At 50.5% G+C, this 27,856-nt stretch overlaps 3 protein-coding genes across 13 annotated transcripts in view; 2 read left to right on the top strand and 1 right to left on the bottom strand.

The window, feature by feature from the left end:
- Positions 1–1,651: 1,651 nt before the first annotated feature.
- On the bottom strand, positions 1,652–24,440 carry LOC127393808 (uncharacterized). 5 transcript variants are annotated; one of them, XR_007891538.1, is made up of 9 exons: positions 23,746–24,440; positions 21,416–21,540; positions 11,490–11,596; positions 11,247–11,400; positions 8,928–9,199; positions 6,585–7,413; positions 3,492–3,964; positions 2,351–2,452; positions 1,652–1,737 (listed from the first exon to the last, which is right to left on the bottom strand). XR_007891538.1 is itself a non-coding variant. In XM_051639290.1 (3 exons), the coding sequence occupies exons 1-3, from the start codon at positions 24,275–24,277 to the stop codon at positions 11,534–11,536; spliced, it is 720 nt and encodes a 239-aa protein (XP_051495250.1). In that variant the 5' UTR covers positions 24,278–24,440; the 3' UTR covers positions 11,247–11,533. The 5 variants fall into 5 exon arrangements, 3 of the variants coding, with proteins under 3 accessions (XP_051495250.1, XP_051495251.1, XP_051495253.1); XR_007891537.1 differs by having other exon boundaries at positions 11,247–11,596; positions 23,746–23,957; positions 24,079–24,440; XM_051639290.1 differs by lacking the exons at positions 1,652–1,737; positions 2,351–2,452; positions 3,492–3,964; positions 6,585–7,413; positions 8,928–9,199 and having other exon boundaries at positions 11,247–11,596.
- Positions 1,698–15,156, top strand: MAPK13 (mitogen-activated protein kinase 13). Its single transcript, XM_051639260.1, has 12 exons — positions 1,698–1,983; positions 6,179–6,308; positions 6,677–6,735; positions 7,820–7,928; positions 9,134–9,163; positions 9,606–9,653; positions 11,309–11,423; positions 11,792–11,863; positions 12,358–12,437; positions 12,888–12,966; positions 14,230–14,406; positions 14,860–15,156. Exons 1-12 carry the CDS (start codon positions 1,865–1,867, stop codon positions 14,937–14,939), a joined length of 1,098 nt encoding a protein of 365 aa, XP_051495220.1. The 5' UTR covers positions 1,698–1,864; the 3' UTR covers positions 14,940–15,156.
- BRPF3 (bromodomain and PHD finger containing 3) overlaps positions 24,440–27,856 on the top strand; it is a 23,357-nt gene continuing 19,940 nt past the window's right edge. The window contains exons 1-3 of one of the 7 annotated variants that reach the window (XM_051639159.1): positions 24,446–24,526; positions 26,483–26,715; positions 27,403–27,599. The gene's annotated coding sequence lies outside the window, so the exon portion shown is untranslated. Of the gene's footprint in view, positions 24,527–24,642; positions 24,730–26,290; positions 26,716–27,402; positions 27,600–27,856 lie in introns of those variants that run through there. The other 6 variants (XM_051639155.1, XM_051639153.1, XM_051639154.1 and 3 more) reach the window with 6 other exon arrangements.

The following is a 27,856-nucleotide window of genomic DNA, read 5'->3' as shown; positions in this document are numbered from 1 at the left end:
CCGTCACTGGAATGAATTCATTTCTCTACAGCCAAGACATGCTCTGGGTATTTGGAGCTCCTTAATTGTTCCCTGATTACCTGTGTGCACGTGTGGTTGAGCAAGAGCTGTGCTCATCAAATGACACACGAGTGACACGTTTGCTTCTGTGCCAGGAGCTTTTGCTGAGACATCTCTTGCTCCCAGGGGTATCTGCAGAGCCCAGCCAGCCCTTGGGGTGTTTCCTGCTCTGCTGGTGCTGGAGCCAGGGCTGATTGACACCAGCAAAGGTAAAAACCTGTCACATCTTGTCCCTGGTCTGTGGTTCATAGAACAGCAGATCTTAACAGTGGTGATTTATAGAATTGTGGAATGGTTTGGGTTGGAAGGGACCTTCAAGATCATCTAGAGCCAACCCCCCTGCATGGGCAGGGACACCTCCCACCAGCTCAGGCTGCTCCAGGCCCCATCCAAGCTGCCCTTCAACACTGCCAGGGATGGGGCAGCCACAGCTTCCCTGGGCAACCTGGGCCAGGCTCTCACCACGCTCACAGCAAAGAATTTCCTCCTCATGTCCCTCTTCCACTTTTAACCCATTCCCCCTCATCCCTGCCTTTGTCCCAAAGTCTCTCTGGAGCCTTCTCTTCTCCAGGTTGAACAAACCCAAAATTTAAGGGCCAACACTAGAATGTGTTGCAGTGGTTGCCTGTGAGCAGGTAAAGTGAGTCTTTCCTAATCCCCTGATGGTGCTTTTTCCCTAATTTCTGTTGATCAGGTAATTTAGCCTCATCCACAAAGGTGTCCCTGCTCTGAGCAGGTCTGTGCAGCAGGGTTAGAGCCCTGGCAGGGCTGAGGGCTGGTGGGGCAGAGCACAGGGAGCACCTGGGCTGGCTTGGTGAGGCCCAGCTTAGTCACTTCCTTTGGGAAGCTTGTGGGATGCACCTACCTGCTGTGTGGGAGCCCCACCTGGGCTCCTGGAGCAAAATGTCCAGGTGTTCTCTGCTGACCAGGACTGGACCTTCTTCAGGCTGGGTCTGCTGCCCTGGCAGGGGATGGGCAGGCAGAGCAGAGAACTTGGGCTTCACGTTGTCCAAGAAGACCAGAGGGGTTGGACCTGCTGTGGGAGATGAAACCAGACCCAGCAGAGCCTGGGACACCAACAGCTCTCAGGATGGTCCCATCTTGCAGCTGCTCCAGAACCTCCTGGCTGCAGTCACCTGGGCAAAGGTGGAGAACCTGCTGCCCCACATCCCTGCTCCCCTGGGAAAGCAGGATGGAGAAATCACCGGGGCTTCCTCACTCTCCTGTGGATGCCACAGCCTGGTGTCCCTCTTCGCGAGCCTGGAGCTGTCCTGGAGCTGTCCTGGAGCTGTCCTGGAGCTGTCCTGGAGCTGTCCTCATCAGCTGGAAGGAAGAATGTCCCTGCCTGTCTGACGAGGTGCTGCGGCTTGTCCCCCGGATTCCCCAGCTCGACAAGTCCTTACTCATCCGCTTGTTCAGAGCAGGGATTTCACGAGGCCCCCTCGGAGCCCCACGAGGATATTTCTGGGTGCGTGTCCCGGCGGGAGCAGCGAGCAGAGCGGTGGGTGCCGCTCCCGGGGTGTCCCCGCCGCGGGGCTGGGCGCTCAGCTCCTCTGGCAGAGTCCGGGGACACCTGGAGGAGACCGAGGCGTGTCGAGAAACCTGATGCCTCATCTCCTCCGATGTGGAGGCGGAGGGAGGAGGGCCCAAAGACATGTCCCTTCACGCTCACGACAGCTGAAAACAGAGAAGGAAGCTTAGAACCTTCCTGGAGCGGCTCAGGCCCCGCTGGCCCGGACTCACCCCAGGAGCCCTCCCGCAGCCCGGTACTCTGGGGGGGTTGCAGTCCCGCACCCGCCGGGCGATGAACATCGCAAGGAGAAGAGGTTTTTACAGACAGGAGGTGAACAAAACCCTCTGGGAGCTGCCCAGGAGATACACGTCCCTCCACCCCTTGGGGTCCGGAGCTTACGGCTCGGTGTGGTGAGTGGGGACCTGCTGGGGGTGTTCACAGCGTCGTGCCGGGGGGACATGAGGAGGTGCCTGCCAGCAGCCTCATCAGGAGAGGCCATTTGCATGTGGGATGAAGGCAGGTGGCCTCCTGCTCCAGGAGAGGGTTGGAGATTTGGGTGCTTGAAGAAAACCGGATGTTTTCTGCTGTGGTTGCCCCAGGGGGGCTCAGAGAGGAGAGTTTCCCACCCCCAGTGGGTGGGTCTGGGGACCAGGTGGGCAGGGCTGGGGGTGCCACCTTGACTCTGGGGGGCTTGACCTTGCATTAAAGGGGGCTTGACCTTGCATTAAGGGGGGGGATTTTTGGTCTGGCAGCAAAGGAGGGGGAAAAAAACAATACCTGCTTTGTGATTTGTAGGTGGTGCTAGAGGTGGAACAGGGGTGGCTGCAGCTTGTCCCTGCTGCTTCCTCCAAGGTGATGCAGGACAACCTGGCCCCTGACCTTGAAATCATAAAACAGATAGAAATTACTGTAAATCAGGATGGGAAACAGGCTGGGAACTCCTTCCCAGCTGATAATAAGCTCAGGCTGTGAGGGAGCAGCATGAGCTGCTGACAATGAATCAGTTGGCCAAAGGTGCCCGTAGTGTGAGGAGCAGAACTCAGGTCTCTCTCTTGGTTTTCACCCTGGTGAACCAGAGGGGACAGGTGACTTCTTGGAAGGCTGAAGAATGAAGCAGGATCTGAACCAGCCCTTGTTTCAAAACACACTGAGCTAAAAAAGAAAAACAAACAACAAAAGGTGTGTCCCCTTCAGCAGGTGTTGGGCGAAGGATCCCGACACGGATCTGGACACCCTGGGGCCCAGGTTCTGTCCTTGTCCCCTGGCTGCCTATCCACAAGGAGGCACCTGGAGTTTCCTTTCCCCTCTTTGCTGCTCAGGTGCATTTAAGCTTCTCAGATGCTTCAATGAATCCTGAAAAATCTGAGGAACTTGGCGTTCTTGGTATTTGTACAGTGTTTTCTGGGGTTTATTATAAAGGAAAGCAAAAAGTATCTGAGGGGGCTTCAGGAAAGCTGGGGAGGGACTTGGGACAAGGGCAGGGAGGGATGGGATGAGGGGGGATGGATGAAAACTGGAAGAGGGAGATGGAGGTTGGACATGAGGAGGAAATTCTTCGGTGTGAGGGTGGTGAGAGCCTGGCCCAGGTTGCCCAGGGAAGCTGTGGCTGCCCCATCCCTGGCAGTGTTGAAGGGCAGGTTGGATGGGGCTTGGAGCAGCCTGGGCTGGTGGGAGGTGTCCCTGCCCATGCAGGGGGCTGGAGCTGGATGATCTTGAAGGTCCCTTCCAACCCAAACCATTCCATGATTCTATGAAGACTAAAAGAAAATAAAGCCAGGACAAAAAAGGGAAGAGAGAAATCCTCCCAATATTTCCCTGCCCACCAGAAAAAAAGGACAAGCAAACAAAATCAACAACAACAAAAATCAAACCAAGCAAATAAAAAAAAAAACCCCAAACAAGATGAAGAATCTCTTACTGGTCCCAGGGAAAGCCTGGGCTGCTCTGGAGGTCTTGGGGAGGGATGGAGGGAGGGATGTGGATGGATGTGTGGATGGATGGATTCAGTCAGTCCCGGGGGTGGTGGTTGCCCATGGCCAGTGCCCAGCAGGGAAGGTTTGGTGCAGATCCCTGCACAAAGCAGAGGTGGGAGCACGTGGAGTTGGGATTTGCTGTCCTCTGCTGGGAATTGCTGGGAAGCTTTTCTGTCACAGAGCTACTCAGATTTTCTTTACAGCTCCTGGAGCAGCTGAGGAACTAAGGCAAAACAGCAAAGATGTGGATTTTTTTCCCCTCATTTGTTCTGCCCAAATCTGTAGTAATTTGGTTCCCAGGTGAATGTAACTGTGGGAGAAGAGTCTTCTGGTCCCTCCAACATGGGTCTGGCTGAGGCAGGACACAGCTCTGCCTGGGCACTGTCATCCCAAACTTCAGGCAGGCATGAAACCTGTGCTGGGAAGAAGAACAAGATGGGCATTAATTCCTAACTCTGAGCTGTGCCTCAGGGCAAGGGAGAAGGTGGTGCTGTCCATGCAGGGTGAAGCTCCATTACCCCAACTCTGGAGAGGTGGGGTTAGATGCTCTGGGAAGGCAGGAAGGAACATGCACCTTTGGGTCAGGGAATCTGCCTTGATTTCTGCAGAACATGTGGTCCAAATCCCTTCCTCCTAACTTCTCTGGCTCCTTGGAAAGGAGTTGTCCCCTCTCCTGACACCTGCTGAAGTCCTGAAATGGAGACAATTCCTCCTGGGATACCTCATGCCATCTCCAGGGCTGAAGATGCCTGGTGTAGCTTCTCCAGCACTTCCTTTGCTTCTCCCAGCTCATCAATGAAATCCCAGTTGTACCAAAGCTCCCAAGGGATGTTTCTACTCCTTGTCACTTACAACTGGGAGCAACTGGAAGGGACCTCAGAGGCCAGGAGCAGGACAATAGCCTGGTGCTGTGGGGAGGCTGGTGATGGTCCCAATTGCTGGAGGACAAGACCACAACTGAAGCTGACAACTGGAGAGAGCTGGGCAAGGGGCTTCCCAGAATTGCAGCAAGGAACTGATGATCCCTCCTCAGCAGGAAACTGAAGGGAAAGCCACAGGGAATGGAATATTCCCACCTCTGACTCCCTGAATCCAGAGAAATGCACCATTTTGTTGCATTGTTATAGATGGTGTTTCCCTGTTGTGACAGCCCTGGAGGTCGTGGTAACATGTCCTCTGCTCTGCAGCCTTATGGTACCTGTCCCTCCCCAAGAGCCTTGAGGAAGCAGGTTCTCCAGGGACCTGCCTGAGGTCCTCCAAGAGCCTTGAGGAAGGAGCAGTGGCTGAAGCCTGGCAGTCAGGGACCACGGCAGGTGAATCATGTGTCCCTTTGGAGAAGGAAGCAGAAGAAAAGTGTCTGAGTGAGGCTGGAGGACACCTGGGAAGCACCAAGGCCAGCATTCCCCCAGGCTGGGCTGCTCCATGCAGCTGAGAGCTGAGGGACTGACCACAGGGACTTCCAGCCCTTCCCTTGCCCTGGGAGAGAAGGATTTACAAAGCAGGAAGACCTGCTCTGGGAACCCACAGCACAATTTGGCAGGAAAAACCCTTTCTTCATCTGTTTGCCTCTTGGAGGGCTCAAGGAAGGGCTGAGCCACCAGTGTGTGTGGACAAGGTGGAAAACACCAGTGAGAATCCCTGAGGACATCCCTGCCCTCTTCTTATCTGCTGGAACCTGGGGCCCCCTTTGATCAAAGAGTCTCCAGAAGCGGAGAAGGTGTCACAGGACCACCCTATCCTGCCACAAACAGCAAGTGTGACCAGAAGGAACAGGACATCACGTCTCCAGAGGTGCCTGTTGTACCACCTTCTCATTAGCTTTGTGGGACTCTCCTTTTCAGCCAGATCTGCTCTTACCCAGGACATGTAGCATCAAAGATCCCACATGCAGGAGAGTTCATCCCAGCAACCTGTGTTTCCAGCATGTGGCATCCACTGTCTGGGCTCCAAAATACACCTTAAAATGTCCCTTAGAAGACCACAACCTCTGGGCAGATGGCAAAGCAGGAATTGCTTTATTCCCTTCTCTTCCTAGGTTAGGGATGGAGAAGGCAGAGTGGGAACTAATCCTGACCTTCAACCACTTGTGTTTCCCTCTTCCCATGGCTCTCTTAGCTCCAGCTCATTTCTGCAAGTTAAAGGGAATAAAGACAAACCACTAATGGCTTGCTTGGAATCCCACCTAGTCCTCCAAAGAGCAAGGGCTCTGCTCCCCAAAGTCCTACAGGGTAACTTCCATTGCTTTCCTCCTTTGCTTCCAATACTTGCTTCTCCCCTTCTCAGGCTGCCCAGGGAGGTGGCTGAATCCTCATCCCTGGAGGTGTTTCAAAGCTGTGGAGATGTGGGGCTGAGAGACATGGGTTGGCTCTACACTTGGTAGAGTTGGGGTCGTGGTTGGTAGAGCTGGGGTCATGGTTGGTAGAGCTGGGGTCATGGTTGGTAGAGCTGGGTGGTGGTTGGACTCGATATCTTAAAGGTCTTTTCCAACCAGAAAGATTCTGTGATTCTGTGTGTGGGAAAGATCAAGGGGCCTTCCTCTGAAGGCTCCAGAATAAGCTCTTTTCTAGGAGAAGACCTGTGGTATTGCCAAATGTGTTAAAAGGAACTGCTGGGTTTAATTTGTCTGCTGCAGTTCAGCCATAGACAAGAAGACAGGGGAGAAGGTGGCCATCAAGAAGCTCTGCCGCCCCTTCCAGTCAGAGATCTTTGCCAAGAGAGCCTACAGGGAGCTGATGCTGTTGAAACACATGCAACATGAGAATGTAAGTGCTCATTTTTCTCCACTCCTGATGAAACAAGAGGGATTTTGTTGCCACCTGGGAGCAAGTCCTTCCTGGCATCACTTTGATGGTAATTGAGATGTGCCAACATTTGGCACGCTCAGGCAGTCTGGGGGTTGAACCTGCCTGCTGCTCCCAGTTGGCACCAGGATGCAGCTGGGGTGTAATGGGTGCTCCCAGGTATTAGTAAGAGGAAAAGCAGCTCCACAGCATAGTGAGGAGTCCTGGGATTCCTCACATGGAGTTCTCCGTGCTCACCCATGTGTGTGTGCTGACAGAGCTGCTGCCTGAGTCCCACGTGGACAACAAATGCCTTCCAGGTTTCAGTGCAGGCTTTTCTTCTCCATCAGGTCATCGGGCTGCTCGATGTCTTCACCTCTGCCCCCTCCTACCAGGGATTCCAGGACTTGTAAGTTTGGAATTTGCCTTTGCTCTGTCCAGGCTTAGCCAGTGCCCAGGACACCAGAGACTTAGCAGCAGGACCAGGTTGAGGTGAAGCCCCACGGTCTGAGCTGGAAAGACTAAAGCCAGAAATCCCCAAATAACAAAGAGAATCAGAAGCACAAGGTGGTTCCCATGTCTAGGACACCCAGAATCCATAAAGAGACTCCATGCTGTGCTCCCAGCTGGGACAACACAGCACCCACAGACCCACCTGTGTCACCACGAGGTGTTACATGCATGTGCATCACATGTAGCATGATCCATGCTAAGCTGCTGCCTGTGTGGCTGCTGAGCCCAGAGGCTGCTCTCACCATGGGAGAACCATTCTTCATCAGGCCCTGGAGCAATTAAAAGGAGGATTTTAAGGACCTGCCTTTCTTTTCATTGTCATTCTGGCTGTTCCTTCTCTTTGGCATTTCCCTCCGTGTTGATGGTCAGGTTGGATGAGTTGTTTTCCCTTCCCCATCCTTGGGCAGGAGCAGTTGTGCAGCTGGGGTTGGGTTCTTGGCCAACTGCTGGGGATTTAGCAGCCTGCAGGAAAAGGGTTTGAAGGTTCTCAGAGCAGTTCCTCTTGGAAGATCAGCAACTCAGTCTCAGCAGGCCACAGACTGAAGGAAGCTGGAGGTTGTCTTCTCAGGCAGGGCTGGAGAACATGACAAAGAGAAATTTGGGAGCCAAAACAGAAGTTTTGCAACTCTTCAAAGCTCTGCAAGATGTTTCAGCTCCCAGATGATGTGAGGCTGGATGGAACTGAACTTGAGGCCTGAAGGGAACTAATTCAGGATTGTTAAAGTTTGGAAGATCCTTGTTCTCACTTGACATCAGATATCCCAGTTGAGGGGAGGAGAACGGGCAGTTTTCAGAGGAGGTGGATATCCCAGTGTCACTGCAGGCACCATTGGAATGGGAACATAGGGGACATTGTCACAACTTGTCTTGGCTACAGTAAATTAGACAGACCCAAAAAAAAAGCCCCAGGTGAGAAGAAGGCTGGACTGGTTCCCTGTCTTTTTCTTCTAGACTCAGGGCCTTGTCTTCCTGCCTTTTAGCTACCTGGTGATGCCATACATGAGGACAGATTTACAAAAGATCATGGGACATGAATTCAGTGATGAAAAGATCCAGTACCTGGTCTACCAAATGCTGAAAGGGCTGAAGGTAGGTGGGTCTGGAGGGGTTTAGTGACTCCCTGTGTCTCCTCTACGTGTCATCGTAGAATCCTAGAGTGTCAGGTTGGAAGGGACCTCAAGGATCATCTGGTCCAACCTTTCTAGGTGCTGCTCTAGTTGATATGAGGGGGCTCAGCACCCTGTCCAGCTGAGACTTCAAACTGTCCAATGTGGGGGAATCCACCACTTCCCTTGGGAGACTATTCCAGTGTTGGATTGTTCTCATGGGGAAAAATTCACCTCTGGGTGGACCATAACAAAACCCCCTTCCAACACTGGAGGAACATCCCCTGAGGACAGACACTTGCTGTTAAACTCCTCCTGTTCCAGCAAACATCCATCAAAGTGACTGCTTGGTCACATCACTCAGTTGGGTATTGAAGCCACCAGCAGTCACAGACCTTGGGTTTGTTCTTCTGTGACAGCACTTGGGTCACTCTGACCTCCCCAAACCCTTGGCAAAACTCTGCATGGAAAGGAGGAGGTTGGTAAAAGGGGAGGAGACAGAGGGAATGGTTTTCTGTCTGGTAGGACAGGGAAGGGATAAGCTGCTTTCACTGGCTTTGGGAGAGCAGAGAGAGGTCACTGAACCCTGAGACCAGAGGACACTTGAATGCTGCCATGACATCCTTCACCTGGAGTGAGACCACCAGCTTGCAAGCATCAATGAGCCCACCTTAGTGAGACCTCCCCCCAGATCACTGTTGTCTTGAGTTTAAATGAAGGAGGGAAGAACACACAGAAGGTTTCACCAGTGGGATAAAAGCCCCATAGTCAGGTTTTGCCACTTGAATCTGATTTTTCTATTGTCTTTTCATGATGATTTTTTCACATAGATTAACACCCAAAAGAACCAAGTTTTCCAGTCATCTGCTGACCATGATTCTACCTGGAATCCTGAGGCTTTTGATAGTTTGAAGCTATTTATTTATTCATTCACTGTAAGGAGCTGTTAGGGTTCTGTTACAAAACTATTACTGTCACATACCTCCTCTTCTGCTCTGTGCCTCTTTGGAGTGACAACATCATTGCAAACACTGCCAGAAATTCAGAGCAAAGATCTCAAACTGCTTCCCTGGGCAGGTGCAGAGTTGGGTTCTCAGCAAGTTCTTCTCCAGAGCTTTCATTTCTCTGCTGGAGAACAGAAAGTCTCCTCTGCTGGTGGTCACATGCTGGCTTCTCTTTTTATTGCAGTACATTCATTCAGCTGGAATCATCCACAGGGTAAGTTCTTTGTGCTGTTACTCTGATTTTTTTTGGCTGTTTAGGAGAAACAAAGATTGGTCATAAAGTTAACAAAATTCCTAAACCATCTCACTAACAGCTTTATCTGCTCTAAAGGCCTCTCTGGCATCTTCCCTCTTTTCCCTCCTACACCCTGTTCCTGTTTGGATTTGCTCAGTTGTGCAGCATTTTGAGGAAATGCTGTATTTTCTGACAAGCTGTGAAGCATTTTCTGGTGCTTTTTGACCTCAAAACTGTTTCAGAAAAAATAAAATAGTATTTTAAAGCTGTGGATTAAAGCAGGCACAGAGCCTTGGCTGTATCCATAGTGGGCTGGGGATGTGATGGGCCCCCATTCAAGGTCAGCAGAGGTTCAGCTGAGGTTTGTGTTCATGTGTTGCAACTCAAAACATCCTCATTGTGATGCTCTTGTCTGTTGTAGGACCTGAAGCCAGGGAACCTGGCTGTGAATGAAGACTGTCAGCTCAAGGTAGGTGGAAAAGGACCAACTTTGTAGCATGTAGCATATCACAGAATCCATGGAAGGGTTTGGGCTGGAAGGGACCTTAAAGATCACCCAGTCCCAACCCCCTGCATGGGCAGGGACACCTCCCCCCAGCCCAGGCTGCTCCAAGCCCCATCCAACCTGCTCTTCAACACTGCCAGGGATGGGGCAGCCACAGCTTCCCTGGGCAACCTGTTCCAGGGTCTCACCACCCTCACACTGGGTCATGGAGGAACTGCTCTGCCAGCAGGAATCCAGCACTGTCATATTTCCTCTTGCCTTCTGAGCCTTCACTGGAGAAATTCCACTCCCCTCCGTGGGAAATACTCACCTGCTGATGTAACTTGCTGAATCAGAGCCCAAGACTTGGAATGAACATCCTGTCCCTGGAATTCCTGTGGCATGGCAATTCCTAATGACTTCCTAAACAAATTCAATGCTGCTGAGCAATCCTGGTGTTAGGTGAATAGATCCCTGGAGGATCACTGGGTTCAACCAAAGTTGCTCTTTGGTTCTCATCCACACAGTGGCTGTGATTCCAGCCAAAGCTATTTTCAGGATTGCTATTGAGGATTTTGCTGGCAGCTCGTTGGTGTGATGGTCCAGCATGGGTTTTGTGTGATGTGTCTTACAGGGAATGGCTCTGTTGCCTGTCAAGGTTGGGTCATCTCCAGCAGTGAGGGAGAGGCCACCCCTGACAGCTGCAGGATGTATTAAGGGAGGTGATTCTCCCCCTTGATTAAGCTCTCATGAGATCCCACCTGGAGAATTGTGTCCTGTTCTGGAGCCCCCAACAGAAGAAGGACATGGAGTTCCTGGAGAGGGTCCAGAGGAGGCCTCAGAGATGATGGGAGGGCTGGAGCAGCTCTGCTCTGGAGACAGGCTGGGAGAGTTGGGGTGTTCAGCCTGGAGAAGAGAAGGCTCCAGGGAGACCTGAGAGCACCTTCCAGTGCCTGAAGGGGCTCCAGGAAAGCTGGGGAGGGGCTTGGGACAAGGGCAGGGAGGGATGGGATGAGGGGGATGGATGAAAAGTGGAAGAGGGAGCTTGAGGTTGGAGATGAGGAGGAAATTCTTTGGTGTGAGGGTGGTGAGACCCTGGCCCAGGTTGCCCAGGGAAGCTGTGGCTGCCCCATCCCTGGCAGTGTCCAAGGCCAAGCTGGATGGGGCTTGGAGCAACCTGGGCTGGTGGGAGGTGTCCCTGCCCATGGCAGTTGGCTCTAGATGATCTTGAAGATCCCTTCCAACCCAAACCATTCTATGATTCTAGGAAAGGGTGAGTCCTGATGGCCTGGGATCACACCCTTGCTGCCAGGTTAAATCCTCAATTAAATGAAGCTCATAGAGTTGAAACTTAAATCTTCAAGAAAGGAAGTGACCTTCCAGGTAGCACTCAGCACCCATCTTTTTAGCCTGGTCTCCACACAACTGGTTTTGCAGCCAGCCTGCAATTTACAGTGGAATTAAGAGAAACCTGTTAGTTCTTTGAACCACCCGGTGGGTGGCTGTGGTGTGGTTGTAACTTCATTATTATCTAATTGGATCTGCTTGGTTTCCTCTTAGAAGTAGATTCTCACTTACCCGTAACATTCCTCTTTCCTTTCCTGCCCTTCCTTCTTCCCTCTTCCTTGGGTGAACTGCAGATCTTGGACTTTGGCTTGGCCAGACACGCTGATGCTGAGATGACGGGCTACGTGGTGACGCGCTGGTACCGAGCTCCTGAAGTCATCCTGAACTGGATGCATTACAACCAGACAGGTGAGCTGGGTGGGTTCAGGGCTGTCACTGCCTGGTGACAACCCCCGGGGGATCCCACTGTCACACCCAGCTCAGATCCCAGCTCATCCTCCTGATGGTTTTCTTCTCTGTCATCTGTGTCCCCTGGAGCGGAGCAGGTCCCGGAGCTGCCGCCTGGATCCCAAAGCTCGTGCCTGTGGGGAATGAGGAAACCTGAGATTCCAGCAGCATAGAAAGAACTGGGGAGGGTGGGAAATGGGAGAGAAAAATAACTCAGTGCCTGCTGCAGACTGAGAAAGCAGGAGAGAGCCCCAGCAATCACTGCTGCCTTTTTACTCTCCTTTTTTTTCCTTAATTTACTTATTTTCCTCCTTTTTCTCTCTCAACAGTGGACATCTGGTCTATTGGCTGCATCATGGCAGAAATGCTGACTGGGAAAACACTGTTTAAAGGAAAAGACTGTATCCTTTCTGACTGAACCTCTGCCTTGGGTGGGGGAGAAAAAAGCCCTTTCACACACTCCAAGGATTCTATAAATGAGGCTGCTGAGAAAAAAGGGTGTTGGTCTGGCGGGCCAGGAGGTAATTGCAGGGACCAGGAGGTCTCTTTGGTGAGGAAAAGAGAGAGAAGATGGGAGGGAGCCAAGGTACCCCTAGAAATACACCTCTGTGCTGGCCATGGGTGCTCTGTCTCAGCAGTCCAAGCTTGTGTGGCCACAGCTCCATCCCCAAACCCAAGGGCAGAGTTGTGCCAGCAAAAATAGCTGTTGGTGAAAATGGTCTTCCAGGGAAAAAAATAAGCCTTGGAGCTGTTGAATGAGCTGTTGGGTTTGTTTCAGAACCTACTTGCAGCTCCCATGGGTCCTGGGGCTCTCCAGCACCCAACCTGCAGGCTGAGCTCCTGGGGGTGTCCAAGGTTTGCTCCTAGATAGGTGATCTTTAACCCAGCCTGCCAGACCTGGATCAACTGACTCAGATCCTGAAAGTAACCGGGCATCCAGGAGAAGACTTTGTGGAGAAGCTGGAGGACAAAGCGGTAAGAGAGCTCAGCATGGGCTGAGGTGTTGCTGGCAGAGGTGGGGGGGAGAGGTTGGTTTGGCCATGTCCTTGAGGTGGGAGAGGTGCTGCTTCTACAGCAGCAGTGAGGAGGAGGAACAGCAGCCTTCCCCCTTGGCAAGAAGCTGTTTCTTTTTCCCAGTGGCACATCCAATGGATTTGGGAACTGGGGTGGGTTGCAGGGACTGCCAGGCGAGGCCCCAGCAAACCACCCACCTCCTCTGCTCTCTAGTTTGGCCCTTAAGGCAGCAAGTTCTGTATCTCCAGTGATAAAAACAATTCCCTGCAAAACCTGCTCACTGAAATGTGGCATCTGGGATGATCTGCTGTTCCTTTGCCTTCTCTCAGCTGAGCCCCTGAGCTCCATTTCCCAGCCCCCCTGGCACTCATCTACCTGCACCAAGTATCTCTGCTCTCCTTTCTCTTTCAGGCAAAAAGTTACATCAAGTCCCTGCCTAAAATCCCCAAGAAGGATTTGGCTCTGCTCTTCCCCAAAGCCAATCCTCAGGGTAAGTCATCTCCCAGCACTTCTCACCAGTTTTCACAGCTGGAAAGGATTCAGGTTGGCTGCCCCAGCTCCCATCTTATTGATCCTCTCTTTTATAGCTTCTTGCTACTTCCTCCCTTGTAGGTTTGTGCTCCTGCACCTATTTAATTAATATGCATTAATTAAAAGCAGAAGAATTTTTTAGTGGCTTTGCAATGGCCATTTGCTGCTGTTCTTGGCCATTTCTTTGGTCCTTGGTATTTTTTCTCTAATTTTTAAAATGACGTGGCCTCAAACATGAGGTATTTAAGGAAAAGAGAAACTTTTAACTCCTGTATCAGTGGGTGCTGCACATGAGGGGATGTCCAGGTTGTGGGATGCAAAGTTATGGGATTAGGACAGTTGCACATAGCAGCTCCACTTGGGATGAGAGCTGGGTCGAATTTTGGCTGAGGTTGTTGCTTGTAACCAACCAGGTGAGATGAGGATCAGCAGCATTTTGATAAACCAACCAGCTCTTTGCTGCTGCTGCTGATTTTCCAGCCCCAAATCTAAGGCTTCAAAGGGTTTGATAAAATGCTAAGAGGGCCCCACAGCCCTCTGTGGTAATTGTATTTATTTTTTGTAAAGCTTAGATCCTAACTCTTTCTTGAACACCTGGATCTAGTAACACTCAACAGGCAGCTGAGATGTGCAATTTTCAGGGTAAAAATCAATCTCTTACAAGGAGCTTTTTTCCCAAGTAGATTAGAGGTGAGAGGGAGCAAAATTCTTCTCAAAGCTGCAAGGCAAAAAGCATTAAGATGTTAAAACCAAGGGGAACCAAGGCTGACAGATGAGTTAGTATCTGAGTTTCCTGCCTTCCTGTTTACCAGGGATGTATAGATTTCTATATAGATTACTCATGTTAAGACTATTTTGAGTTGCAGGGGTCAGAGTGAAAGCAAATGATTAAAACTGAAAAGTATCTTGAAGTTACTGGCTCACTCTCTATGTTCTTGCAGCCCCATCTGTGCAGCAAAGGCTTATTCAAGACTGGTTTGTTATTTCTGCACAATTTACACCTCCAGTTGTGTTAGGAAGAGCTCCCTGAGGCTGCTCCTGGGCAGGTTTTGCATCCCCACTGATGGAGCTCCAGGCTGCCTTGGCCAGGTTGAGGGATCTCTTTCATTTTCACCTCTGGAGGTGTAGTCCTGGAAACACCAGTCCCACCACTGGCGTGGGTCATGCACAGGGTCCCTGTTCTCCATCCCACCTTACTTAGCCCTTTTCCTGTCTTCTACAGCAGTGGACCTGCTGGACAAGATGTTGCAGCTGGATGTGGAGAAGCGCCTGACGGCGACAGAGGCCTTGGCCCACTCCTACTTTGACCAGTTCCGAGACATCGAGGAGGAGACAGAAGCACAACAGTCCTATGATGATTCTCTGGAGCATGAAAAGCTGTCCATAGATGAGTGGAGAAGTAAGAGTTGTATCTTCCTTGAAGCTCCTGCCTAGCATGGGACTTGTCTGCCTCTGCCTTTTCCGTGCATGTGCTGAGCGAGGCTGTGATTGCCTCGATGGTGCTGCCTTGTCTTGCTCTTGCTGTCGTGTGTTGAGCCAAGATCATAGAATCATGGAATGGTTTGGGTTGGAAGGGACCTTCAAGATCATGCAGTCCCAACCACCTGCATGGGCAGGGACACCTCCCACCAGCCCAGGTTGCTCCAAGCCCCATCCAACCTGCCCTTCAACACTGCCAGGGATGGGGCAGCCACAGCTTCCCTGGGCAACCTGGGCCAGGCTCTCACCACCCTCACAGCCAAGAATTCCCTCCTCATCTCCAACCTCAATCTCTCCTCTTTCAGTTTTAATCCATTCCCCCTTGTCCTCTCTAAAATCCCACACTCATGGTTCTTTTGTTCTCTTTCCCAAGAGCACATTTACAAGGAGATCCTGTCCTTCAGCCCCATTGCACGGAAGGACTCCAAGAAGCGCAGTGGGATGTCCTTGTAGCAACCAGTGGTGCCTCTGGCTGGGATTCACTTCTCCTGGATGATGGGTTGGATTCACTCCACTCTGCCTTGCTGGTGGCCATCGTTTGGCCAGTGGGACTTCATGTGCCAACACAAGGATGACATGGTGCTGTGGGCTTTGGACTTTGCTCTACCAAAGGAGGAAACACCCCAAGCAGTTTTCAATACAAAATATAAATATATTCTCTTTGAAACTTGAAATGGGACAATTTTACCTGATGGTTGGTTGTTGTTTTTTTTTCCATATTCATCCACTTGAGAGGGCAGAGTTTTCATTGCTCCCTTCTCAACAGTCTTTCCTAGCACAGGTTTTAAACATTATTTATATATAAGGTGAAGAAAAAGGTCAAATTGTCTAGGAAGTGAGTGTGAAGTGAAGTTCAGCACAACAAGACTTTATCCAACTGAACTCTTGAGTGTGTCCCCCTTCCCTGAGCAGTCCCAACAGCATCCAGCACAGTGAGGTTGCTGGGATGGTGTTGGCTCCAGGACACAATGGGAATCTGGTGGATTGTGGGATCTGGTCTGTGTTCAGAGAAGCTCCCAACTCTTGCTGTACACAGAACTCCCTGCTAAGGTGCTTCCTCCTCTGGGCAGCCTCTCCCTCCTCTTTCTTCATTCTGCTTATTCCATCCCCTGGGTTCTGATCGGCCCCCTCCTTCCTGCCAACCACAAACACATGCTGGGAATTCAAGGCCACTTTCCCACACTGATAGACTGGGTATCCCAAGGACCTAGGTTATCATCCAGGCTGCCCCTTCTTTCTCCTCAGCCTGGTTTCCCACCCATATTCTGTCTTCACCAGCCTAATCTTGGGCTGAGCACCCTCTCCAGGCTCCTTTATCTCTGCAGGACTGGTGTTTCCTTACACACCCCTTATATCCTCATTCCTTCTGCTCTGTAGGATCAGTTAAACCAGAGATCCTCAGCTTCAGTCTTTTTTCAGGGCTGCTCATTCCTCAGTTTGCAGAGACATTTAAACTGGTCTTTTGGGAACCAGTCAATCCTAAGGCTCAGCTCTCAAAGTCATCAAAAAAAGTTCACATCTTGGGGAAAAAATAAAGCAGAAAAGAATGTTGCATGAACAGTGAGCAGAAAGAGGAAGGCAATAACTCCACAGAAAAGAAATTCAAGTGTCATAGTTGCTTGGTATCAGGTTAGCTCCTTCAGTCAGCATCATTAGTAAATGCAGCTAAAATAATCTGATTAAATTCCACTACCTGAAGAGGCTACAGGAAAGCTGGGGAGGGACTTTTTACAAGGACTTCTAGTGAGAGGACAAGGGGGAGTGGTTTTAAACTGGAAGAGGAGAGATTTAGGTTAGAGATCAGGAGGAAATTCTTCACTATGAGGGTGGTGAGACCCTGGCCCAGGTTGCCCAGGGAAGCTGTGGCTGCCCCATCCCTGGCAGTGTTGAAGGGCAGGTTGGATGGGGCTTGGAGCAACCTGGGCTGGTGGGAGGTGTCCCTGCCCATGCAGGGGGTTGGGACTGGATGATCTTGAAGGTCTCTTCCAACTCTAACCATTCTGATTCTATGAAATAGAATATCTCACAAATGCCACTACAGGCTGGAAATCATCCCTGTGAACAAGAGCTTCACAGATTCCCTTTATTGCCCTTTCACAGAGGTTTCTGCACTTCTTGGCTGTGCAAATTTTAAGTCATTCACATATTTAGTGAGTAATTCTTGGTAGCTACAAGAAATTGTGTTCTCTGAGCTGCTGGTGGGTGACAGGGTGGGACTGTGCAGGGCTGCTGGGGAGTGCACATGTCCCCAGCCAGCTGCACCCAGCCCTGCCACCACACTGGTGTTTTAATAGATGTGGAGTTTTAGATGAGATTAAAACCAACAGAATAGTCTCCTTTTTTTTTTTTTTTTTGCTCCTGGATATTGTCAACAAAATAAAAAGTAGGATGATGTGAGAAAAATGCTTACTCAACTTGGCTGGATTGAAGTGCTTTGGAAAGGTGCTCAGACAGGACTGTGCTAAAAAGAGCTCGATAAATAGAGGAGGAGGTTTGTTTATCAACTCAGAGCAAGCAGCCAAGTCACCTGGATCCTCCCTCCAGGGAAAGTTTGTTCCATCTTTTGCTTCTGCTATATGCTAAACAGCTCATTCAAATTTAAAAGGATGTTTTGATCTTTAAAGTAATTGGAGGTACAGGAGGTATCCTGACATCACCTGGAGCCTGGCAGGTTTTGATGTGTGTGTTGAAGCCACCACAGGAGTACAGGGGTGTTTGCTAGAAATGCTTTTGCCATTAGAAGAGGGGAGAGATGAAAACTAATTACAAGACCAAAATAAACAGCTGGGATCTGAAAGTGTTACTGTCTGCAGGTTTGTTGTGAGTTTGGGGCTCAAACGAGCATTGAGTAAACCAAGTGTAACTTGTCCTGAGGATACTTCAGGAGAGCAAGTGTGGAGGAGCAGGATTTCGGGGAGGAAAGAAGTCTCAGGTAGTTTCAGAGTCAGATACTCTTGTTATGTAAATTCCTGGCTCTCTTTCTCATTCATCCTGATGATCTTGTGGACAATTGCTCTCATTAATAATCCTTTTGAAACACTTCCCACAATGAGCTGCTGTGGGTCTTTCTAAAGCAACTGAACTGCTCGGTCTTGACCACTGGTATCTGAGGGAACGTCCAGGACAGGAGGTTTCTTGAGGGTTTATTTCCCTTCCTCCTCTATGCTTGGAAGTTCTCATTGTCCACATGCTAAACAGTTAATTGCCAGAGTCTCTTAAGTACAATGGGGTCTTTGGGAGGTAATTTATTCCCTCTCTGCAGTGCTAAAGAATAGATTTTTTGCCTCTGACAGGCCTTTATTCCTGCTCAAAATGGGAATGAGTTTGCTTCACTCCCACCAAAAAATCACCCTGTACTGCATTTTGGTTAATAACCACAGTCCTGGAAATGCTAATTGCTAACCCAAAATGTATAGAGGTGCTTATTAAAAAAAAAAGGCTATGGTTTTCTGCTGGTTTTCCACTGAGCAGGACAGATGAACAGCACGGATTGTGGGGCCTTGAGGAGCTCAGCACAACCCAACCTCGATCTTTACCCAGGATCTTCAGTAATGTTTTCTGGGGTTATTTTTCAGAATGTTTTCAGAAATGAGTCTGGGGTCTCTGCAGATCCGTGGCTTATTGCTACAGTCACTAGATAGTTCAGGCACAGCTGTTAGCTGGGATAACACCTTTGTACTGCAGCATAAATATCTTCTCTGCTGGCATCTTCTGCCCTGTTACTGCTGGTCAGGTTCAGCTGGCCATTCCAAAGTCCATCCCAATGGGAATGTGACAAGAGACAAGTGTCTTTGCTGTGTGGCAGCTCAGAGCACACACTCCCCAGGGCTATAGGAAAAGTGTTTGGTGAGAAGGAACACGAACAATGTTTCTCAGCTCTCCAGCCCTTCTGTAGCTGCTGAGTCATTTTGGTTTAGGTTTAGCCAGGATACACACTTCCAGTACCCTCTCATTTCCTTCTTTGCCTTCAGTGATAACTGGTTTTGCTGTAGAGACCTCAAATAAGGTTGAAAAACTGCAACATTACCAGAATTTTCTGAGCTCTCATCTCTGCTGGGAAGGGGACGAGGTGCTGTTGTGTTTCTTGGCTGCCTCTCAAGCCATGTAACACTCAGGAACAACCCTCCAGCAACTGCAGCTTTGTGATATGACTGTGCTGATGTTATCCTGCTTAGCTGCACAGATGCTCTGCTCTGATGACATGTGGTTTCTCTTGGCTCTTATCTCTCTGGGCCATGGACAAGCCCTTTGCCTCACTCTGCTCTTAGGTGAGGACAGCGAGCACAGAACCCTTGTGACCTTCCCTCAATTCCCTTGAAATTCCATGTTTTTGTTACAATGTGGTCTGAAAAGTGGAGCTGGAGGTGTCCAGCTGGCTATGTCTTGAAGAACTCCAGGTTGGTGAGAGGAAGGGACAATCCTTTCTTCATCCTAAGTGTGAGACAACCTGCATTTTCCTTGAATGGTGGAAGGGAGAAGTTCCAGCTGTGCTGCTCAAACAGCAGTTGAAATATTGTCCTTTTGAACCTGGCCTCTGACTTGGCTGCCATGTCCACTGGATAATCTTTAACAGAGGTCAGAGAGAAGCTCTGTGCAGCTGCCATAGACATCTCAGAGAGCTGCAGATGTTCCAAGCTGCTTGTGACCTGGTACAATGAGGCTTGGTGGTTAGCAGAGGAAGGGCATCATCCAGCTGAGTGTGTGTGAACACACAGGGAGATGTCTCAGGAGGGTGGGTGAGGCAGGTTGGCCTCCTGTTTGCAGGCAGGGAAGAGCCTGAAAAGCTCAGTCTTGCAGAGAAAAAACGAGTGAATCTATGAAGACTTTTGGAGTATAGAGCTTTCTTTCAGAAAGTCATCTGTGAAGAACCCATCAGACAGAATTAATAAACCACTTTCCATGGGAATTTAGGCTGTGATTTCTTAACCAGCTTTGCCCCCTCTTCAAAAAGGAGCAGGCAGACCTGAAGAGGACTGGAGTTTGTTGGCTCTCTGTAGTGATGGCTGAGGGAGAAAACAGCTTCATGCTACAGTAAATGTACTGAGCAATCTGCTGGCAGTTGAAAAGGAGCCTCCATAGCTTTACAGAACAACCTCAGCTGTCCTTTGGGAATGGTGACCAGAGGACAAGCACAAAAGAGGCACTAGGGATTTCAGGTACAAATGGGTGTGAGAACAAGCATGAACACAACCCGAATACACAGATCTTCCTGTCAGTGAGGGAATATTAATCCCACTTGTCTCAAGGATAGGATGTAGAAAAGCCTCTTCAGTATCAGTCTTTCTGCTGAATATATTTCCAGAAAATACCTTCTATTTCAGGGCCTGGGTTTCTCTGTAGGTTTTCCCTTCAGCTTACCCTGAATGCTCTGAAATTGTGAGAGCAATCTTAACAGCTGGTGTGTGGGCTCCACACCCTGGTTTCATTCATTCACTCACTGACCCTTCAACACAACGTCCAGGAGCCAAACATTATTACTTCTGCATTCCCAATATCCTGAGAAACACAGGGAGCTGGTGCTCTTCGAGCCCAGGAACCATGAAGGTGTCAATGTGTTTGGGTTTTGTGGTGGGTACTAGCCAGGAACTCAAAGCAGATAGCAGGAAAGGTTGTAGGTGGGTAGTGGAAAGACAGTCTGACTGCAAAGACCAACCCTCCCAGGGCTCGTATGGCATCTGAGGACATGTCTCAGAGAAGAGGAATCAGCTCCTTGAAGGAAAAAAAAAAAAACCACCATACTCACATTTCATGAAAGGAGTTGAATCACACCTACTCAACACAGCCAGTGACTCAGGCCAAGGTTTAAAATACTTCAAAAATCAGCACAAGAACCAGAGGGTGTGTGGGACCCCAACAGACACCGTTAGTCAACACAGAAACTCATTTACCTTCCTTTGTCACCTTTTCCCCTCCCCTTACACAGTTTACACACTTGAAAATACAAAATTGAGTGATACAAATCACTCAGCCATTAAGTGAACATCCCAAGTTCCATAAATTAGGCCAGCCAGAAATATGTCTGCTGTTTATGTTAAGGATTTATTATTCAAATCTATATGGATAGAACTGTTGTGCCTCCCTCACGTAACATCCAGCTGTTCATCTTGAAATACTGTTTCCTTGCTATTCCTGCAGTTATTTCTGGGTTTATTATCTAAGCTTTTTTATTACTGTTGTTTGGAAAGTGAAGCTTTCATCACAAGCAATCTTTCAGCCTAAGTTTTTGACAGTTAATTAGGTCTGTGAAGTTGCAGCTTTATGGGACACGTTTATTAGGTACTTCATGATGGAAGTGGGGAAGGAAAAAGCAGGTGAAACAATGATTGTTTTTATTTTCTTCTTAAGAGACACCACAAACTTAGCAGGATTTTTTTAAGAGACACAATACTGGCCACTTTTTGGGCACCACCTCTCAACCTTTCAGTGCAGAGCTTTGAAAATACCTGCAGCCTCTTAGAAAACCTTGTTTTATCCTACAGGAAAAAGAATCTGGTTTGATTTTTAAGAAGATGGAGATTGCCTCTTTCCAAGGACTCCCATGGAAAAGACAATGAGTGATGGGCACAAGTTTCTCCTGGGGAGGAGACACAAGAGGTAAATTTTTCCCCATGAGAACAATCCAACACTGGAATAGTTTCCCAAGGGAAGAGGTGGATTCCCCCACATTGGACAGTTTGAAGTCTCAGCTGGACAGGGTGCTGAGCCACCTCATATCAACTAGAGCAGCACCTAGAAAGGTTAGACCAGATGATCCTTGAGGTCTCTTCCAACCTGGCACTCTAGGATTCTTTTCACATTCCCAGCAGCAGACTAAACAAATAATGTTCAGGTTTTAAGTAGGTGATAACGGGGGAAAAGATGAAAAAAACCAGGAAATTTTAGGTACATCTGAGAACTGTAGTGAGATACTGTATGAGGGGAGGTCCTACCTTGTCTTTTTTCCATGTCTCTTGGCTGAGCAGCCAGGGAAAGCATTCCTGATCCTCTGCAGACTCCTGTGCTATGGGTGAGTGGAGTATTGGTAACATGATTATGGCTCTTTTTCTTTGCCCAACTAAGAGAAACAAGACATGAAAGAGAGACATTGAAAGAAGAGCAAAAGAGCCGGTACTAACTCATCCCCCCCCAGTGGCTGAAGGCTTGCTGCACTAATTGCAGTTAAATTCAGCATTCCCCCACTCTGGAAGTGTCAGAGTTTCCAGGTGAATGTTTTTTATGGGCTGTTTTGCCTCATTTCTCTCTACAAAGCCATTTTCTGAGCACATGGCTTTATCCAGCTTATAATGCAATGTTCAGCCTGTGCTGCTTCACAGCTGATCCAGCACTTTGGCTGATTGATAACTCCTTTTTTTTTCCTAGGATTGCTCTCTATTAAATAATACTGAAAGGTGAGTATAAATCTTCAGCCCTCATTGATTTTCTGTTAAATGAAAGGGAGTTCAGTCCTTTTAGCAAAGCTTGGTTAAAAAAAAATAATAAAGAAGTCTTCCCTAATTTCAGATCTGTCTTCAGAATTTTTCACCTGATAAAAAGGTTTTAGAATTGTGATTTGCATGTTAACATTAAAAAAAAACAACACACCACTGAGGAGGTAGATAGTGCTGGGTGGTTGTGTCACCTCTCTGAAATTAATGAGATTGAATGGTATTACAGAATCATGGATTGGTTTGGGTTGGAAGGGACCTTCAAGATCATCCAGTCCCAACCCCCTGCATGGGCAGGGACACCTCCCACCAGCCCAGGTTGCTCCAAGCCCCATCCAACCTGCCCTTCAACACTGCCAGGGATGGGGCAGCCACAGCTTCCCTGGGCAACCTGGGCCAGGCTCTCACCACCCTCACACCAAAGAATTCCCTCCTCATGTCCAACCTCAATCTCCCTCTTCCAGTTTTAATCTACTCCCCCTCATCCCATCCCTCCCTGCCATTGTCCAAAGTCCCTCCCCAATGTCCTCCACATAGAAAACAGGGTCTCAGAGCAGTGCAGCACTTGCAAATCCAGCTGAAATAAACAGCAGCTGAAGCAAATGCCTTTGAGAGATCACGTTTTTAACCTTGAATGCTCGTGGGTCCTTTTTTAACACTTGCATTAATTTCAACCATTCTGAAGAAAAGGGGCACAGAACAAACAGCTGAAGCAGAGATGCCAACATGACTCATTTTTGGAGGCTTCATGAATCAAGAAACAAACAAAAAAAGGTCAGTTCTCCATTCCAAATGATCATTTTCTCCCCTTTTAAAGTATATTTTAAGTACTGCAATAAGGATGAAAAAAGATACATGATTGAAGGTGCCCAGCTCTGTTTGGCTACTGCTTTCATTTGAAGCAACATGGTTTTGAACCTGCACCTTTTAAAACCTGAGAGAGCAAAGAAATGGAATGAAGTTGTGGTGATAAGAAGCCAATTCCAGGGTGAATCCAAGAGCCGTTTCCCAACTGGGGTCAAAATGAGTTTGCAGAACTTTGTTATATATAAAACAAAAAAAATACACTGAAGTGCTAGGAAAAAAAATAAATAAATATGCAAGCCTGCTGTTAAAATAAAAATTAGGTTCTCTCATAAAGAAAACGAGATAGTGAAGTTGCTCATCAGTTACTGAAATGATTTGAATACTGTTTAATTGTCTTCTCTGCTTCTCAGAAGGATCTGTACTTCTTTTTATTCATGGGTACTTGTGGCACAGCTGTTCTTTTGGGGTCAGGTGAGATCCTGTGTAAACCAGTAATGGGACTTTAGTTCTAAATTTTTGACAGGTTGTGTTTCATGCAGGACAGGAACAGAGTGTATTCTCATTTATTTTTGAGCTCTGATGTGCTAACAGCAGATGCTTGAAAAATTATACACAGAAAGGAGTACTCAGAGGTTGACATGTGATATTGTTCAGCACTAGGTAACATTTTCCCACGTTTTTAAGGCTTCATAAAGCTCTGGTCCAGCCTGAGGACTTGCCAAAACAGACTTGTCACAGACTGTTTGGCTGCTCCCAGATTCCACAGCAAATGCACACGCAGACACAAAAGACCTACAGCTGGGACTGTAAATGCAGGAAAACAGCATTCATTTTTATTTTTTTCCCTTTGAAAACAATTTGCTTAATTTCATAAATTCAGATGGTAACATTACGCAACACCCTGCACGATCTGAGTGGGAGATGGGGGTGTAGATATGCCCAAATATGTGGTTTGCTCCATAAAAAAAGAAGCGTAGGAGCCTCTGCAGTTCCCAGCTCCCCGCTTATCTGTTGCAAACACAACTTACTTCCTTGCTCGCTCCTCTCAGTCCCTCTCTCGCCGTCCTTCCACCCCGTCGCAGCTGGAGTTATCAAGACTGGAAAATAAATACAGGCTCTTATTATTCCCAGCGTTTTGTTGGGTGTTGCTTGTTCGGGCTCACGGTGAGCGGGCTCTGGGGGGTGCGGCTCGGTCAGACCCTGGTGTCTCCCGATTCTCCCGCACATTTTGGGGGGCCCCCTGCAAAAAAAACCCACAAAACATAAAAGCGGGTGCAGGCTGAAGCCACCTCGATCAGGATCCGAGCTGCCCCTTCCAGGGCTGCCCGGGGGGGGGAAGAAAAAGACCCCCACGGCTGTACCTGAGCTCAGGGGAACTGGGAGGCAAAGGGGGGGACACAAGGGGACCCAAAACCTCAGCCCTGCGGCCACCACGAAGGGGACCCCCCCCCCCCCGTCACCCCGGGGGTGGGCAGGGGGCGGGCGGTCCCTGCCCGGGGGGGGGGGAGCGGAGCGCGGAGCCCCCTCCCCCGCCTGCCCCGCTGCCACCGCCGCCTCCATCTTGTGCGTCTTGTCCTTCCCCCCCCCCCCCCTCCCCGCTCCCTTTTCGCCTCCACGCAGCACCGGGGGCGCTGGAGCGAGCGGGGGCCCCCGGGGAAAGGCGGGACGGGGACGGGGGGGGTTGAAGGTGTCGTTGTTGGGGGGGGGGGGGGGGTTGAAACGGCGGCACGAGGAGGCGGCGCTGAGGAGGAGGAGGCGGCGGTGGCGGCGCGGACGGACCCGACATCTTGTGCCCTCCCCTCCCGCTGGGTGAGCCCGTCCGCCCCGAGGGGGGAGGGGGAGGGGGGGAGGGCGGAAAGAGGATTTAAAAAAAAAAAAAAAGCCACAAAAAAAAAACCCCAACAAACCCAACACACACACGAATTCCCCCCCCCACCCCACCCCCCCTAAACAACAACAAAAAAAAAGAAGGCGGCGGCGGCAACGGCGGAGAGCACCGCTGAGGCGGGCAGGTAACGCGCTGCGCGGGAGGCGCCGGCTCCCTTCCCTCAGGGGTCTCTCCTCCCTCGCACACCCCGCGCCGGGGTCGCGGGAAGGTGACCGGGCGGGAGGGAAGAAGCCGGGGGAGGGAGGCGGTCGCGCCGCAGCCTGCGGGCTCCCCCCCCCACCCCCCTGCTGGATCCCCGCTTGCCGGGAGCGGCCCCTCGCCCAGCGGGGGACGGCAGCGGAGAGCGCGGGGGGCCGGGGAACGGGCAGCGCCGCGTCCGCCGGGCCCCCCCCTCGCCGCCATCTTGGCCTCCCCCTCCCCGCGCCGCCCGCGGGGGCCCCGCCCACCTTCTCCCTCCCCATTGGCCCGCGCGGGGCGGGGCGCGCCCGCCTGGACACCCGCGGGGCTTTGCTTTGCTATTGGTGGCGGCGCCGGGATGGACGGCGGCGGCAGCCAATAGGATCGCGCGCCGCCCGCGCTCCGCCCGCCCTCGCCCTCCTCCGTCGCTCCCCTCAGACTCCGCTCCCCGGGGCTGAGACCCCGCGCAGCTCATCGCACCGCCCCTCGGTCTGGGTCTGGGGTCCCGCTGTGCCTTGGCCCGGATCGCTGGCTGCTGCAGGGGTCCCGCTGGCCCTCGCTGCACTGAGGAGCTCCTGAAGGGAGTGCCCGGATGGCACCTGGTGTGGCCCGTGTTGTGTCATGGTTCCCTCAGCTGCTGCTGAGGCCGGGCACAGCTCATTGCGTTTCCTCAGCTGCTGTTGAGGCCAGACACAGCTCATTGCATTCCCTCTGAGTGGTGCTGAGGCCGGGCACAGCTCATTGCGTTCCCTCTGAGTGGTGCTGAGACCAGACGCAGCTCATTGCATTCCCTCAGAGCAGTGCTGAGGCCGGGCACAGCTCATTGCATTCCCTCAGAGCGGTGCTGAGGCCAGACACAGCTCATTGCGTTCCCTCTGAGTGGTGCTGAGACCAGACACAGCTCATTGCATTCCCTCAGAGCAGTGCTGAGGCCAGACACAGCTCATTGCATTCCCTCTGAGTGGTGCTGTGGCTGGGCACAACTCATTGCGTTCCCTCTGAGTGGTGCTGAGACCAGACACAGCTCATTGCATTCCCTCTGAGTGGTGCTGAGGCCGGGCACAACTCACGGCGTGCACAACCTGTTGCTCAGCCCAGACTTTTACCTTCAGTTTCCTCCACAGACCGACCGTAATGCCTTGCACCCTCCCTGCACGTGCCGCAGCTTGACTTGAGTACAGAAATATCAGGGGGTTGATAAAGATCTCTGCGTGAGCCAGGGCAGGTGCTGGGTCAGCAGCTCTTCCACAACTTCTGCTGAGCACTGACACACTTCATTGCAGGTGTCAGGGTGGGCATGAGGGGTGTGAGCCCTTGGCAGGTCTCCCGGGGGTGGAATCTGGGCCTATGGCAAACACAGACGGGGCAGGGACATTGGCGAGGGCAGCGGGAGCTTTGCTTGGCATTTGTGGTTGGCAAAAGCAAGGTGGAAAGGGGGTTGCAACTGTTCCCAGTCTCTTTCCTCTGGCATCCGTTGCCGTTGTTTTATGGATTAGTTTCTTAAATAGCTCCCTAGGTGTCTGTTCCTGGCTGCGCAGGAAGAGGTTTTAAATCCCAACGAACAGGAACAAGTGCCTGCCTGGAGCTGCGTGGCTGCCAGCTTGGGATGGCGATGAGGAGGAACATCTCCAGACCTTGTGTTTGACTTGGTGCACCAGAGAGAGACAGCCTCCAGTAACAGCAGAACCCAAACTTTTCAGGGCTGTATCCACTGCCGGTAACTCACGGTGTGCTGGAGAGAAGCAGGAGCCACCTTGTTGCCATCTGCTGCTGCCCACCAAGGTCCAGGTGTCCTTCTCCTCACTGCACATCACTGGAGGTCTTCATCATCATGGGACTTGTCTCTTCACTGGCATCCCCGAGCCTTGTTGGAAAGAGCCAGGAAACTCCCCCAGCAGCACTGCCTTGAGCTCCAGCCTTGTGTCCTCTGCAGGTTAGCAAAGAAACGTGCTGGAAAGAAAATCCTTGGTTGTTCAGCATGGAAAGGCTGGAAAGAAAAGACTGTGGTGGGAAGGAGGGGTGGGAAGGGGACTGAGATCTGTGGTGTGAGAGGCTGCCTCTGATCTGTTGCGTGGGTGTACATCACAGTGCTGGGTAGCCCTTCCTTTAGAGGATCCACTTCTGCTGGATTTTTTTCTGGCTGCACGTACAATAGGAGCCTAAATTGTGATCTTTTCCAATACGTGGAGCTCCCCCAGGTTTGCTGTTTGTTTTTTTTTTTCCAGCGGAGCTTTCAACCTCTTGATAGTAAGCTGAGGTCTCCTGGTGGTGGGCTTGTTTTTCTTGGTCAGCTTTTGCAGACCTCTGGCCCCCAGGTGTGAAACTCGGGAGGACTGAACCGCTGCTGGGGTGGAATTAAGTTCATCCCCGGCGGCTTTGTGAGTTGTAGCCACGTTGTTTGCTCGGTTGTGCTCTCTAGGAACCTCACCCCCTGCTCCTGGCGCAATACCCAGCGGAAATGGACGATGGGAGGTTTTTGGAAAGCCTTGAGCACGCTGTGGGACGGCGAGAGGATTGTTTGAACTTTCTGCTTTCACATCAGCAACCTTTGTCCGTGCTGCGACAGAAGCAGCACGGGCTGAAACAGCACATAACCCCACTGAAACCGAGTCTCTTTCAGCATTTCAGCTTGCACGGGTGCTGTTTGCAGAGGGATTCTTTTTTATCCGTGCCTGGGAGGTGTTTTCCAAGTTTGCCGAGGAGATCAAAACATTCCTAGATTGCTGCTTAGGAGTTTCTGTTGTTGCAGACAAGGTCGCGGTGTTCAGCTCAGTGTGTCTGAGTTCATTTCAGGGCTGCTTTCAAGGTATTTTGGAGGTGGGTAGCTGTGTCTCTCTGCTAATATCCCGGTGCATGCCTTGTCCTAGGTCCTCAGCTCTTCTTGGCAGCAGTTTCCGTGCTGCTTTAGATGCTTCTGCGTAACACTTAAGTAATTGTTTTACAAATGAGCGTTGCTGTGGTGCCCACTTCGGGTAATTTCTCTAGACAATACATTGATTGTTTCACTAAAGCAACAGGAACCTACCCTTGTTTTCCCCATCAACAGGTAAAATAACCCTTCAGGTGCTGATTTT

The sequence above is a fragment of the Apus apus genome, chromosome 23 (genome assembly GCF_020740795.1).
Source record: "Apus apus isolate bApuApu2 chromosome 23, bApuApu2.pri.cur, whole genome shotgun sequence".
Classification (NCBI taxonomy): domain Eukaryota; kingdom Metazoa; phylum Chordata; class Aves; order Apodiformes; family Apodidae; genus Apus; species Apus apus.
Note: the sequence above shows the minus strand (reverse complement) of the source record. Positions and strands in the feature narration are given on the sequence as shown.